General features: G+C 53.0%; 6 protein-coding genes across 6 annotated transcripts; 2 read left to right on the top strand and 4 right to left on the bottom strand.

Annotated features, from left to right (window-relative positions):
- Nucleotides 1-5: 5 nt before the first annotated feature.
- ASPBRDRAFT_40006 (uncharacterized protein) lies at nt 6-436 on the bottom strand (the record flags this gene model as incomplete). The annotated part of the gene is made up of 1 exon (XM_067624255.1): nt 6-436. A coding segment is annotated over exon 1 (221 nt), but the record flags the coding sequence as incomplete, so codon positions are not given.
- A 722-nt stretch (nt 437-1,158) lies between these two features.
- ASPBRDRAFT_40009 (uncharacterized protein) lies at nt 1,159-2,064 on the bottom strand. Its single transcript, XM_067624258.1, has 3 exons — nt 1,957-2,064; nt 1,787-1,904; nt 1,159-1,722 (listed from the first exon to the last, which is right to left on the bottom strand). The coding sequence occupies exons 1-3, from the start codon at nt 1,960-1,962 to the stop codon at nt 1,316-1,318; spliced, it is 531 nt and encodes a 176-aa protein (XP_067482049.1). The 5' UTR covers nt 1,963-2,064; the 3' UTR covers nt 1,159-1,315.
- A 583-nt stretch (nt 2,065-2,647) lies between these two features.
- ASPBRDRAFT_52806 (putative ATP binding protein) lies at nt 2,648-3,898 on the bottom strand (the record flags this gene model as incomplete). Its single annotated transcript, XM_067626950.1, has 2 exons — nt 2,648-3,798; nt 3,856-3,898. 2 exons carry the CDS (start codon nt 3,896-3,898, stop codon nt 2,648-2,650), a joined length of 1,194 nt encoding a protein of 397 aa, XP_067482050.1.
- A 204-nt stretch (nt 3,899-4,102) lies between these two features.
- On the top strand, nt 4,103-6,481 carry ASPBRDRAFT_40011 (putative cell cycle control protein (Cwf19)). The gene is made up of 2 exons (XM_067624259.1): nt 4,103-5,457; nt 5,507-6,481. The coding sequence occupies exons 1-2, from the start codon at nt 4,159-4,161 to the stop codon at nt 6,332-6,334; spliced, it is 2,127 nt and encodes a 708-aa protein (XP_067482051.1). The 5' UTR covers nt 4,103-4,158; the 3' UTR covers nt 6,335-6,481.
- A 213-nt stretch (nt 6,482-6,694) lies between these two features.
- Nucleotides 6,695-8,226, top strand: ASPBRDRAFT_40013 (D-mandelate dehydrogenase-like dehydrogenase). Its single transcript, XM_067624260.1, has 5 exons — nt 6,695-6,830; nt 6,966-7,180; nt 7,278-7,690; nt 7,746-7,985; nt 8,051-8,226. The coding sequence occupies exons 1-5, from the start codon at nt 6,778-6,780 to the stop codon at nt 8,147-8,149; spliced, it is 1,020 nt and encodes a 339-aa protein (XP_067482052.1). The 5' UTR covers nt 6,695-6,777; the 3' UTR covers nt 8,150-8,226.
- Nucleotides 8,227-8,677: 451 nt separating this feature from the next.
- On the bottom strand, nt 8,678-11,472 carry ASPBRDRAFT_120620 (putative C6 finger domain protein; the record flags this gene model as incomplete). The annotated part of the gene is made up of 3 exons (XM_067617364.1): nt 8,678-9,540; nt 9,592-9,994; nt 10,351-11,472. 3 exons carry the CDS (start codon nt 11,470-11,472, stop codon nt 8,678-8,680), a joined length of 2,388 nt encoding a protein of 795 aa, XP_067482053.1.
- Nucleotides 11,473-12,428: the final 956 nt, after the last annotated feature.

Consider the following 12,428-nt stretch of genomic DNA (forward strand, 5'->3'; position numbering starts at 1 on the left):
TATATGAGCATAGTTCAACATGTACACCACGCCTAGTAAACAATGGTATAACAATCTATCTAAACCCCAACATAGAACTAAACAAGCAATAAGATATAACTCCAAGCCCACCCAAACGCCATCCATATCCCATCACACATGCATGCTACCATAACCCAAAAAGCAACCCACATTCATCCATACCAAGACAACACCTACACCGGCGACGTATTACTCGCAAACTTCACCCCATGATCTCTCGCCATCCAATGCAAATCCCTCAGTCGTAACTGCCGCATGTATATCCGCTGCTCCGGAGGGAAATCGAGGTTCCTCTCGGAACCGTAGAACCCATTGGTCATGAGATAGTGGATGGAGTATCCAAAGATAGTAACTGCCACGCAGCCGAGGATGACGAAGAAGATGATGGCTTCTTTGGCGATGTAGACCATTTTGATTGTTTTCTCGTAGAGGAGGGAGGATATTGGGAACTGTTGAGAGGTAAAGGTTAGAGGTGGTGGATAGGGTGGGTTGGTGGAAGACATACTGCTTTGTACTTCAATTAGTACTATATAGTAAATGAAAATAGTTCAGTTGTAGTAATAACCCTCTTGGGTATGTAGTAATATAGTAGTTGAAGATAGTAGTAGAAGAAATATGAGCGTAACGAGTGACTGACAAGTGTATAGAAAGAATTCAAGGACAGTAACTGAATTAAAAACGAAAGAATAGAGCTCTGCTTCTCTTCCTCTTTTCTCACATCCTTCTCACCCTCTTTATACCCCCTCCATTGCCAATTTCTCCAATTCTCACCGTGAAAACAGACCCTATCGAAGGATCTATTCTGAGATATAGATATCGCACCATGTCGAAAAGGGTATAGCGTATGGCCCCTATGATGTCATTAGCGAGTGAACCAATCAGATATCTGAAATGTTCGTGCATATTGGGTTTAGCGTGATGGGATTATGATTCTGGAGGGTATATCAGAGCTGGTATGCCCCGTTGATAGGATGCGGACTTTTTTAGACGTATCTGATGGCTTGGCTTTGATTGGTGAGGGAGATTTGTGGTATGTACGCGTCCTTATTTTTGTGGTTCAGGGTGCAGTCTGTGATGGCTGTCTACTTACTGCTACCCATTCAGCTACTGATAGTCCTGATTAAACAATCACATAATATCTCTGTTCTTTGGTGCAATACTAGCACTATGCAGATAATGCATACATATCTTCCCAATCATATCTAAACATATCCCATGCAGCCATCACATCAACACAACACAACACTCAATAACCCCATTCATTCACCCACACCCACATCATCACAACAAAGACTTACAACCCCTTCCCATGCTTCTTCTCCGCCTCCCTATTCTTGAACGGAAACCCCGTGGTCCTTTTATCCGCCCCAGTCTTCCGACTAATCTTCCCATTACTGCTCGCAAACAGCGCACACCAAATACCCAACGAAGCCAGCGCCCCAGACACCACCATTCCCACCCCAAACGCCAACTGGCCCTTATCCGCGAACCAGGCGTACGCATACCCGGCCGCAATGAAATGGTAAACGGTGGTCACTTGCATCGTGGGCACGGCGTAGGGCGCCTTGGGATCGGAGTCGTCGGTTGTCACGGGGTCGGTGATGGAGGCCGTGAGGGGAATGGAACCCGTGAGCATGACGGTTAGGATGGCGATGGTGAGGAGGCCCATGCCGAGGCAGCGGGAGAGGTAGGTTTCGATTGCTGTATTTCATCTTCTGTTAGATTTGAAAGTGGTAAGGTGGAGGGAGAGGGGAGGTGTAGGTACAGGATGGCTGTCTGCTCTCTTGCTCGAGCATTGTGGTCATCATTTCGGGCACGGCGATCAGCGCAACGCTCTGTAGGGAGAGCCAGCCCGCTGTTGAGTAGGTGTAGGCGTAGAATACCTGTTGGTGGTGTTAGTGTTGTGATGCTATGGAGGGGATCGATTGAACTTACGTCCATGGTTGTAGGTCAAATGTATATCTACTTGTGGTTTTTGATAGATTGTGATGTGAGAGTTGGTGTTGATATTGAGCAGAGAAACCAGCAATTGAGAAAAACAGCAAGCTACTGCCTAGAGATCCTGTCTTATAAGGCAGAGTTCGTGAGGTCATTGCTAGCTCAGGCGCCCATGATGTCATTCATTCCGGGCTGGCAGATCTGCGGCTGACTCATCCAGTGCAGCAATCCAGGAACCGTTGCTTTTACTATTCAATCCAGGTTTCATTGAATGTAGGGAATATTGATTGGCTGAATGGATTGAGGTGTTGGTTGTGTTACGATGTTTGACTGATCTCGTGAGTGATGTTGGTGCCCCAATCCGCATCGGTAGAACCAAATTTCAAGATCAACAGGCTATTTGGTATGCAGCGGCATGCATTTCCTCATCATTTGACAGTCCTTAAACCCATTGACGGATTGCAAATTCATTATAGCTAGATAGTCAATTGAGATATATTCAATGTTCTGGTTCATCGGTGTCTATCTACTACGTGCTTGCCATATACGACGTCCGCAGATCTATCAATCGAACCGTATGCTTTTAATTAAATCTAATCATTTATTCATGATATAAAGCCAATTTTAACGCCTTCATACACCAATATATGTAGTCAGAATGCATATCCCGCGAGACCGCCCCCAGATCCTAGTTGATGTTGCTCTTGCGCAAGTATCTGGCGAAACTGTGATCCGCATCCGAAGGACCAGCCTGATCTGCCAGCGCATCCTTGTACCGCTGTGACAGTCCTTCATCGTTACCCGCCGGGGGAGCACTATATCCATCCTCATCGGAATCGTCATCGTCGAACTCGTCTCCCTGGCCAGCCGCATCTTCTGCCTCTTCTTCCGCCTCACTGACGGTCTCAGCTTCATCCTTGCGCCGACGACCAGAACCGGAGACGCTCATATCCTTCATCAGCTTGCCCAGCTCCAGCTCCCGTTGTGCAGCCTTGGTCTCCTCGCGCTCCTTCTTCTTGCGCTCCAGCTCAGGCTTGTAGTCGCGCTCGAATTCCTGGCGCTTCTCTTCTACAGCCGCGAAGAACTCATCGATACCATCACCGGTCATGGAGCTCACGCCAACAACGTTCAAATGACGATAGAACTCCTCCAACATCAAGCTCATGCTGTTCAGTAGCGATCCCATGTATCCACTTCCAGCGCCGAAGCCACCAGCTCCGCCCTCTGCACCAAACGCACCCGACTCTTCTTCTTCCCGCAGCGCCTGCTGGAACGCATCAAAATCGGACATCCATTCCTTGGCAAACTCGGCATCCTGCACGTCGGTCTTGTTGAAGACCAGAATCATCGGCAGCTTGGTCTTGTACAAGATACTGCAGGCGTAGAGCATGTTGCTCATGAAGGTGCTGGTGGAGCTGGTGCGGGGGGTATCAATGACATATGCGATGACGGTAGGGAAGGAAGAGGCCAGGGTTTCGAGCAGGATGCTTCCAGATGCGCTCCATACGAAGACTTCGATCTGCCCGGGAGTGTCGACGAGGATGTGCTCGATGGGCTTGGCGGAGGGGTTGCTCGGGTTTGGGGCGGTGCGCTTCTCCAATAGGGCGATGATCTGGTCGACTTTCGTAGCGAACAAGTTGAGGGAGGTGAGAATACCACCGTTAGGGCCGAGGTTGTACTGCTTCATGACTTCTCTGTAGTTGATGGAGTCGCGGATATCGATGTTGCTCTCGAAAGGAACGGAGTAAACGGCGGGGTCCAGGTTCAGTACGTAAGGGACCGTCTTCTTCGAGTGAAGATGCGAGTTGATTCTCTGCATAAAGGTTGTCTTGCCGGAGCCTAGATAGCGAGCTTGTCAGAGATGATAATATTGAGATGGGAGCAGTATCGGCATACCTGCCATGCCGACGCAGACGACGGCCACGGGTGATTGCGCCATGCTGAAGGATTGATGATGATGAAGCTATCAAACTCGACGATATATTATGTGAAGCCCGACAAGCTCTTCAGAACAAGTCCGATAGGATGGTGTTGACGGCGAACAAGTGAAGCGGGGAGCCCGAAGAAAAGAGAAAATGTTCGTCGCGGGGATGGAGAGATCGGCTCCGGTGGAGTCTGGACCGCCCAGACGTCATTCCGTCCGCAGCCTTTTCCTCGCTTCATCTTTCATTCTCTTTCCTCAGCAGCTCAACCATCACAATGACACTCGAGGATTTCGAAAAATCGCTAGCGGAGGAGCAGGAACAAAGACGCGAGAAGAGCGACAGGAGTCGGCATCGCCATCACCGCGACCGCGACCGCGACCGTGACCATGACCGCGATCGCAGCCGAGAGCGCAGACACCACCACCGCCGTCACCGCTCGTCCAGGTCGAGAGAGCGCGACCATGAGAGACGCCGTGAGTCACGGCGCAGCGAGGACGACGGCCACCGTCATAAGCGATCGCGCCATTCGACCGACCATGGAGATGATCGTGACCATGCACACAAGCGCCGACACCGCGACAGCAGAGACGAAGAAGCAGACGCGCCTGCCCCGGTGGAGGAAGTCGTGCAGGAGGAGCCTACGCGCATGAAGAGAGATGCTTGGATGCAGCCGGACGGACTCGATGTCGACTACGTTCAGCGGCGCAATACGACGCGCTTGGAGGAGGAACCGAAGGCGAAGATGCTCCAGGCGGACTTTGAGTTGAAAATCCACAGCAGGGAGCTCAATACCCATTTACGCGATCTAAAGGAGGGCAAAGTGCTGGAAGAGATCGAAGAACAACCAGCCCAGCATGAGGTTGACTATACGTTTGGTGATACTGGTGCTCAGTGGAGAATGACTAGGCTCAAGGCCGTCTACCGGGAGGCGGAAGAGACTGGAAAAACTGTCGAGGAGGTTGCTGTGAACCGATTTGGAGACCTACGCTCGTTCGATGATGCACGGGAGGAGGAAGCAGAATTGGACCGCCGCGAACGCTACGGTGAAGGTTACGTGGGCAAAGAGAAGCCTACGGGGGAACTCTTCCAGGAGAGAAAGTTGGAGGAGGGTGTGCACCGCGATCCTCATGAAAACCTCCGCAGTCCTGGCAAGGAGCATGATGCCCAAGGTCAAGGCAAGCCAATGGAAACGGTGCCACCGTCAAACACAACACAACATCTGGATCTGACGGCTCTCAACCGATTGAAGGCCCAAATGATGAAGGCCAAGCTCAAGGGCGCGCCAGATGCAGCCGAACTTGAGGAGCGCTATAATGCAGCGGCAGCGGCCATGTCCAACCGGAAAGAATCCGATGTGGTGGTTCTCGGCGTCATGGAGAACCGGATGCTGGCTGGCAGCCGGAACGAAGTGAAGGCGGTTGAGAACCGGCGCGGCCGTGAACGTGGCAAGGTGGAGGAGAATGACGAAATGACAATCGAGGACATGGTTCAGGAAGAGCGTCGCACTCGCGGACAGTTTGGAGGGGACGGACGGCGGATGGCGGAGCGCATCGCCAAAGACTCCAAGTTTGAGGTGAGTATTCTGCGCATTAACTTTCTGAATGCATGCTAACGTAACACAGAATGACCTGGAATACATGGACGACAATGCCTCCAAGCTGGCCAAACGGGTGCACCGGTCTGAGATCGACATCAAGAACATCACCATCAACGAGCTGCAGAAGATGAATCGCATTCTCGACAACTGTCCTCTCTGCCACCATGAAGACACGAATACGCCGCCCGTTGCACCCGTCGTGGCATTAGCAACACGGGTCTTCCTCACTCTTCCCACGGAACCCGAGCTCAACGAGGGCTGTGCCACTATTGTTCCCATCCAGCACCGCACGAACCTGCTCGAATGCGATGACGACGAGTGGGAGGAAATTCGCAACTTCATGAAGAGTCTGACTCGCATGTACCATGAGCAGGGCCGCGATGTGATCTTCTACGAGAACGCGGCTCAACCGCATCGGAAGCGACACGCAGCGATGGAAGTAGTCCCTCTGCCCTACAGCCTAGGAGAGACCTCTCCGGCCTTCTTCAAAGAGGCCATCCTCTCCTCGGACTCAGAGTGGTCGCAGCACCGCAAGCTGATCGACACTCTTGCCAAATCCAAACAAGGCATGGGACGGAGCGCGTTCCGACGGTCGATTGCGCGGGAAATGCCCTACTTCCATGTCTGGTTTGAGCTGGACGGCGGACTGGGCCATGTGGTGGAGGACGAGAACCGCTGGCCTCGGGGGGATCTTTTCGCCCGAGAAGTCATCGGAGGAATGCTGGATCTGGCGCCGGATGTGATTAAGCGGCAGGGACGCTGGCATCGCGGTGGAGATCGGCGGGTGTCTGGCTTTCAAAAGCGATGGAGGAAGTTCGACTGGACCCGCGTGTTAGTGGAGGGCGCACCCTAGTCCTCAGTAGTTTAGTAGCTAGTCTGTATCATGAGAGAGCTTCGTATGACTCACTCCGTCATCCTTGTAGCCATTGATGTCTCTGTATACTGTGCATCGCACCAACCGGAGATGAAGCCGAAGTGTACATTCGATAACGGGAGCGGGGCCGTGGGGGTATCCCTATCTGTCTCTTATTGACTTACTCCTTCATTCCTCTCTAATTCTTTCTTCTCCTATCTGGCATCTATTTGCAGTCTTATTCTCCGTACTCTAAGTACCGGTAAGTCAATTCCGTCCACGAATTCCTCGTGGAGTCCCACCCCCACTCGGTATATAACCGCCCGAGCATCTTCTTTGGCACCCCCACGAATCCTCCATCGCTCTCAAGTAGTTACCTCACCCACCTTCACTTCACCCTCTACTCTCTAACAAAGACCATAATCAATCAGTATACAAACACAATGGGCTCCAGCGACCCCAAACCAAAGGTTCTCCTCCTAGGAGACATCATCCAGTACGTCTACAGCTACCTTCACACACATCAATCACATCATCATCATTCCCCGCACCACCACAACAATACCCCTCCAAACACTAGTTACCAACCACAACCACAGAATACACACTAACAAGACTACTACTACTACAGCGCCCACAAAACGTGGTCCTCCCTCTCCGACATCGCCGACCTAATCCGCCCCAAGGCCACCAACCGCGCCGAATTCATCCAAGAATGCCAATCCGGCGCCCTGGACGGCGTCATCGCCGCATACCGCACCTTTGACAGCGTGAAGATCACCGGTCTGATTGATGAGGAACTCGTCAATGCGCTGCCCAAGTCGTTGGTGTATATGGCTCATTGTGGTATGCGCTATCCCCTACACGAAAATATAAACCCCTCCGGACAATGAGGATGGTTGGAACAAACCTGTATACTGATACTGGATAAATGGTGGTATAGGAGCCGGCTACGACCAAATCGACCCGCACGCATGCAGCGCACGACAGCCCACACCAATCCGCATCTCAAACGTCCCAACAGCCGTGGACGACGCGACGGCCGACGTCAACATGTTTCTGATCATCGGGGCACTGAGAAACTTCAACGCGGGTATGCATGCCCTCCGCGAGGGCAAGTGGCGGGGTCAGCCGGCGCCGCGTCTGGGACATGATCCGCAGGGTAAAGTGCTGGGGATCTTGGGGATGGGTGGGATTGGGAGGAATTTGAAGAAGAAGGCCGAGGCGTTTGGGATGAAGGTGATTTATCATAATCGGAGACAGTTGAGTGAGGAGTTGGCGGATGGGGCGAGGTATGTCACGTTTGATGAGTTGTTGGCGGAGAGTGATGTGGTTAGTTTGAATTTGCCGCTGAATGTAAGTCCATACCTATCCTTGTTGGGTTGTTTGGGGTATATGCTGACTGTGAAAGAAACACACCCGCCACATTATCAGCACGGCCGAGTTCGCCAAGATGAAGGATGGGGTGGTAGTGGTCAATACGGCTCGCGGTGCGGTTATGGATGAGGATGCGCTCGTGCAGGCTCTTGATAGTGGAAAGGTGTATTCGGCTGGGCTGGATGTCTTTGAGGAAGAGCCGACGGTGCATCCGGGTTTGGTCCGCAATCCCAATGTCTTGCTGGTGCCGCATATGGGTACTTGGACTGTCGAGGTGAGTGTTCCTACTATTTCCTGACCATAACATTATGTAGGTAACAATGATGCTAATGGCTGCAGACACAAACTAGTATGGAGGAGTGGGCGATTGAGAATGTCCGCATGGCGCTGGAGACGGGCACCCTGAAGAGTCCGATCCCAGAGCAGGCGGATCTATGAGTTTCATGCTATTGTACATACGTCTAGACTACGATAGATGGTGCCAATTGCAAATACATATATACAAGATTTCATTATTCATTCTTCTGCAAAAAAAGGGCTCGCAACTTGTCAGGGCATCCCCATTCAAGCAAGCGAATTGAGCCATGATATAGATAATCGACAAGAATGAAAACCACCACCTTTTCAACAATGCAGCCGTGATAACGCCATGATAACTGCCATCCAGCTGCAGCGAAACTGAAGCGAATCAACTCCGGAGTTGTGATGCGACGGCTTCCCGTATTTCCGCAGTCCGAGTGAGAGAGAAGCATATGGCCCACCAACCGGTTCCAACCAATAGGGGCCAATGTTGGGGGAATTGAACAATAAGCTGGCAACAATGAACGAGCAAAGCAAAGTAAGGAAGGAAGAAAGAGAAAAGAAAAAAAAAAATCTAGTTAAACATCGTCAAAGGTAGTCGCCAATCGCTTTTTCATATTACAGGTCGCAAATAGATATCGTCAGTGCATGCAAGCCGGCTCGGATCTACTCCCGCGAGACAATCCAGGACCGAACCACCATGCCGCATATGCGCTTGATCACCTGCGTGGTGCCTTTGCCGCCCGCTTCCTGCTCGAGGAACTTCTGCGCCACGTACAGCTTCGCTCCCGCATCCTTCTCGTTCGTCGTGATCGGTTGCGGGAAGCTGCGCGGGAAGTCCGCCCACCGCTGACCCAGATGCCGAGCAATTGCAATCGAGTAGATCACGTCACGGTTCTCAAAGGTATCCAGCAGTGTCCGGCAGCGTGCGAGCGTGTCATCGATCTCCTTGGCCGAGCTGGCTTCGTTGTCGTGCAGCGTCAAGAAGTGTCCGATCGCGCTCCAGAAATCCAACGACCGTTGCGTCAGCTGATCGGGCAACAAAGGAGGGTTGGCCGCTGGCTCCCGCGTGGGGAACTGCGCCAGCGGGTTCGAGTCCAGGTGTTCCCCCGTGATCATCGCTTCAATGACATCCAACCGCTTAGCAGCAGCGAGAAGATCGAATTCTGGTTGAGTGCCGGTCGAGACATTCATCACATGGCGACACAAAGTCATGGAGCTCCAGACGACCGACGCCTCGAAGCTCTCCAACCGAGCGAGCACATTGGGATCGCCTAGGTTGGGGTCGTTGAACGCATCGATCAACGCGGAGTACTCAGCCATGAGCTGCGCGTTGGCCAGCAGATGTGTCAATGCCTTTTCCTGGAACCACCGAGTCTCAAAGAACTTGTCAATGGCGGGAGCGTACGTTGCCAGGAAGACCGCCTGAATTTCTTCCAAACGGTTTGGCGGGAGGGAGGTGATCGGGTGAGGGGGGGGAGGCGGAATGCCGCGTAGTGCGAGAAGATCGCTGATCTGAACTTGTTTTACTGCTCACAGTTAACCGGTGTACCTCAAAAACACACCTGGAGGATACTTACACCTGACGTTGGTCGGCTCTGACGGGGTACCACTGGTGCTGGTCATGGCGGGATTGACTGTGGGCTGCAGACCTCCCTCCACGGCATGCTGAATGCTAGCCATATTGTTGTTGTTGTTCACGTCCAGCGATGGGTCAATTGCAGTGCCGTAATCGTAGCGCTCACTCGGCGGAGCAGGCGACTCAGACGGAGCAAACGGTTGAGACGCAGCTGGCATGTAACCCGGAGGCGCAGCGGGATACGAGGTGGAGGGATCCTGAGGATTGACCACCAAGGAAGGATGAGGATTGGGAGCCGGTTGGATGGCCGAAGGCGTGGGTTGTTGCTTAAACACGGGGTCGTAACCTAAGCATTCACGCTTGCTCTTGACACAGTTGCGGCAGACAGGATGACCTTCGTCACACTAAGAAAAACGGTCAGTGGCAAAACACAGCTGACAGAGAGATGTCTGCTAGAGCTTGAGGAGTAATGAAGTCAAAATAATAAGCAGGAAGGAAGGAAAGTCGAGGGATGGCAGCGAAAAATGGCAGCTCAGCAGGGCGGGGAGCAGCGATAGGCGAGTGGGCGCAAACAACAACAAGCGACCGGCGGGGTTGCTGCTGCACAAGCGAAATGCCCGCCCTTCCGCCATTCCTCCTTCTCGCTCCCCGCCTACACTGCCTTTCCACCTGCATCCATCCCCCTTTCTCTCCCTCCAATCCCATCTCATTATTTGCTGAGGGGTCGTATTTTCTCCTGTCATATTTTGCTGGTACGTACCTTGATTCTCCGCTTACGACAGGTGAGACATCCCGTCTTCGTCCGACGTTTCACCTCCTTCTTATGCCGCCCGCCCGACAACAGCTTGTTGGGATCGCCTGGTAACTGATAGCGCATCTGCGCATTTGCGTTCATGCCCATCTGTCCGACATTGGTAGGGTAGCCCGTCATGTACTGGCCCACCGATGGCATCGGAGGCATATTGGATGGCATCGGTGAGCCAATAGGTGCCTGAGGAATCTGCGACGATTGTCCCGAAACGGCATGATGATCCAAGGACTGCATCGAAGGCGCATTCATCGAGGGGGAATGACTCTGGTGGTTGTGGTACATGTCCGATCCTTGCTGCGGCTGCTGATACTGGTGTGGCTGTGGCTGTCCCAGCGCATGTTGTTGAGGCTGCTGCGACGGTGTATGTTGTGGCGCCGGTGTATGCTGATGGGAGGGTGAATGCTGCGGTTGCTGCGCATATTGCTGATGATATGGCAGCTGCGGTTGGGGGGTCTGACCCGGCGTTGTCTGCTGCTGCTGCTGCGGCTGGTGCTGGTGCTGCAGTGGTTGCGACTGTTGCTGGGCTGGCTGGTGCAGCGGGGTGCCATTCACGGGAGACTGATACGTAGGAGCAGGTGTAGATGACTGTCCAGATTGCTCGCCAAAATCAAAGCTAGAGGTTCCTGGCCCTGAATGCGTAGGCTCCGACCCATGACCCTCGTTGGTCAACGACTTGGTGTCGGGAAAGGAAAAGTCAGGCTCCCCGCCCGGCAGATGCCCATCTACAGCCGGCAGTGTAGTGTCCAGTGGTGGCAGCGAGGTGTCAATGGGCGGCAAGGAGGGTATTGTCGCATCTATCGGGGGCAGCGAATGATCAAGGCTGGGTAAGTGATCGTCCATAGCCGGCATAGTAGAATCGATCGGGGGCAGAGATGTGTCTATCGGCGGGAGAGAATTGTCTGTCGGTGGAAGAGAATTTTCCGTCGGTGGAAGAGAATTGTCCGTCGGTGGAAGGGTATTGTCTGTCGTGGTCGGCTGCGTGGTCTCAACAGATGGTATGTCGGTCGATTCAGGAGCCGGGTTAGGCGGCTCGCCCGACGTGTTGTTCGGCGGCTCTGCGGTGTCGGCCATCTCGATGGTGAATTACTTTCACGTGAGAGCTCAAGAAAACTGGATGAATGAATGTTGAAGAGGTATTCAACCGACTGTAGACGAAGCCTTGTCGAGGACACGTAGAAGTCTGCGGCTGAAAGAACTTGCAGGGGTGCAACGATCGCGAGGTGCTATTTTCTCTAGTCTAGAAAGACAGGCGTGTTAGTGACCAGACCTCGGCCCAGAAATTCTATGCACCCTCAAAGCACCGCAACTGCCGCCCGAAGTGTTATCTGGCTGTGAATGTAAGGGACAGTCAACGGTTCCGGCGTCTGGGTTTGCGCATGGCCGCGACGGAGTGAACTGCTGTTGATGCTCCACGGCTTGACCGCGCATCGGAGGCGTTTCATAGGCCACGACTCGTGAGTCGATGACCAGGAATCCAACGGAGCAGTCTGCAAGATGATCTTTCTCGAAATCTGCAGATCCGATGACAATGCTGGTATCGGAACCCAGGTGACGTTGAATGCGACCGTTAGGGAAATCCCGCCATGTCGCCCAAACGTGGCACTTCAACGGCGCAACCACCACTGACAGTCGCCATCTCGTAGCATCCAACGACCATCCAGGATCTTCTCTGCATTCCTGCGAGCGTTGACTCCTGTGCGAGCGGCCAGATCTCCCAGGGAAGGCAGCGGAGTTGGGCGGGCGCGTTTCGGGAGGCAGGCAGATCGGGGCAGGCAAATGGGAAAGAAGCTCTCGTTAACTTACCATGCACTGGGCCAGATAAGCGAAAAGAAGCGAGCCGAATGACTATAGCACCAAAACACGCAATTCGGCACCAGACAGTCTCCGCATCAGGGGTGGGGGTTGGAGCTGGGATTGCGATTAAAATTGTTGTTGCGCCCGCAAAAGAGAAAGAAAGAGAGAAGAGCTTCGGGCCCGCTTGAAGACTCTCTTTTCTCCCCCGGACTTTTGCCAACGCTTGCCAGTTT

This window comes from Aspergillus brasiliensis (assembly GCF_001889945.1).
Source record: "Aspergillus brasiliensis CBS 101740 unplaced genomic scaffold ASPBRscaffold_3, whole genome shotgun sequence".
NCBI classification, from domain to species: domain Eukaryota; kingdom Fungi; phylum Ascomycota; class Eurotiomycetes; order Eurotiales; family Aspergillaceae; genus Aspergillus; species Aspergillus brasiliensis.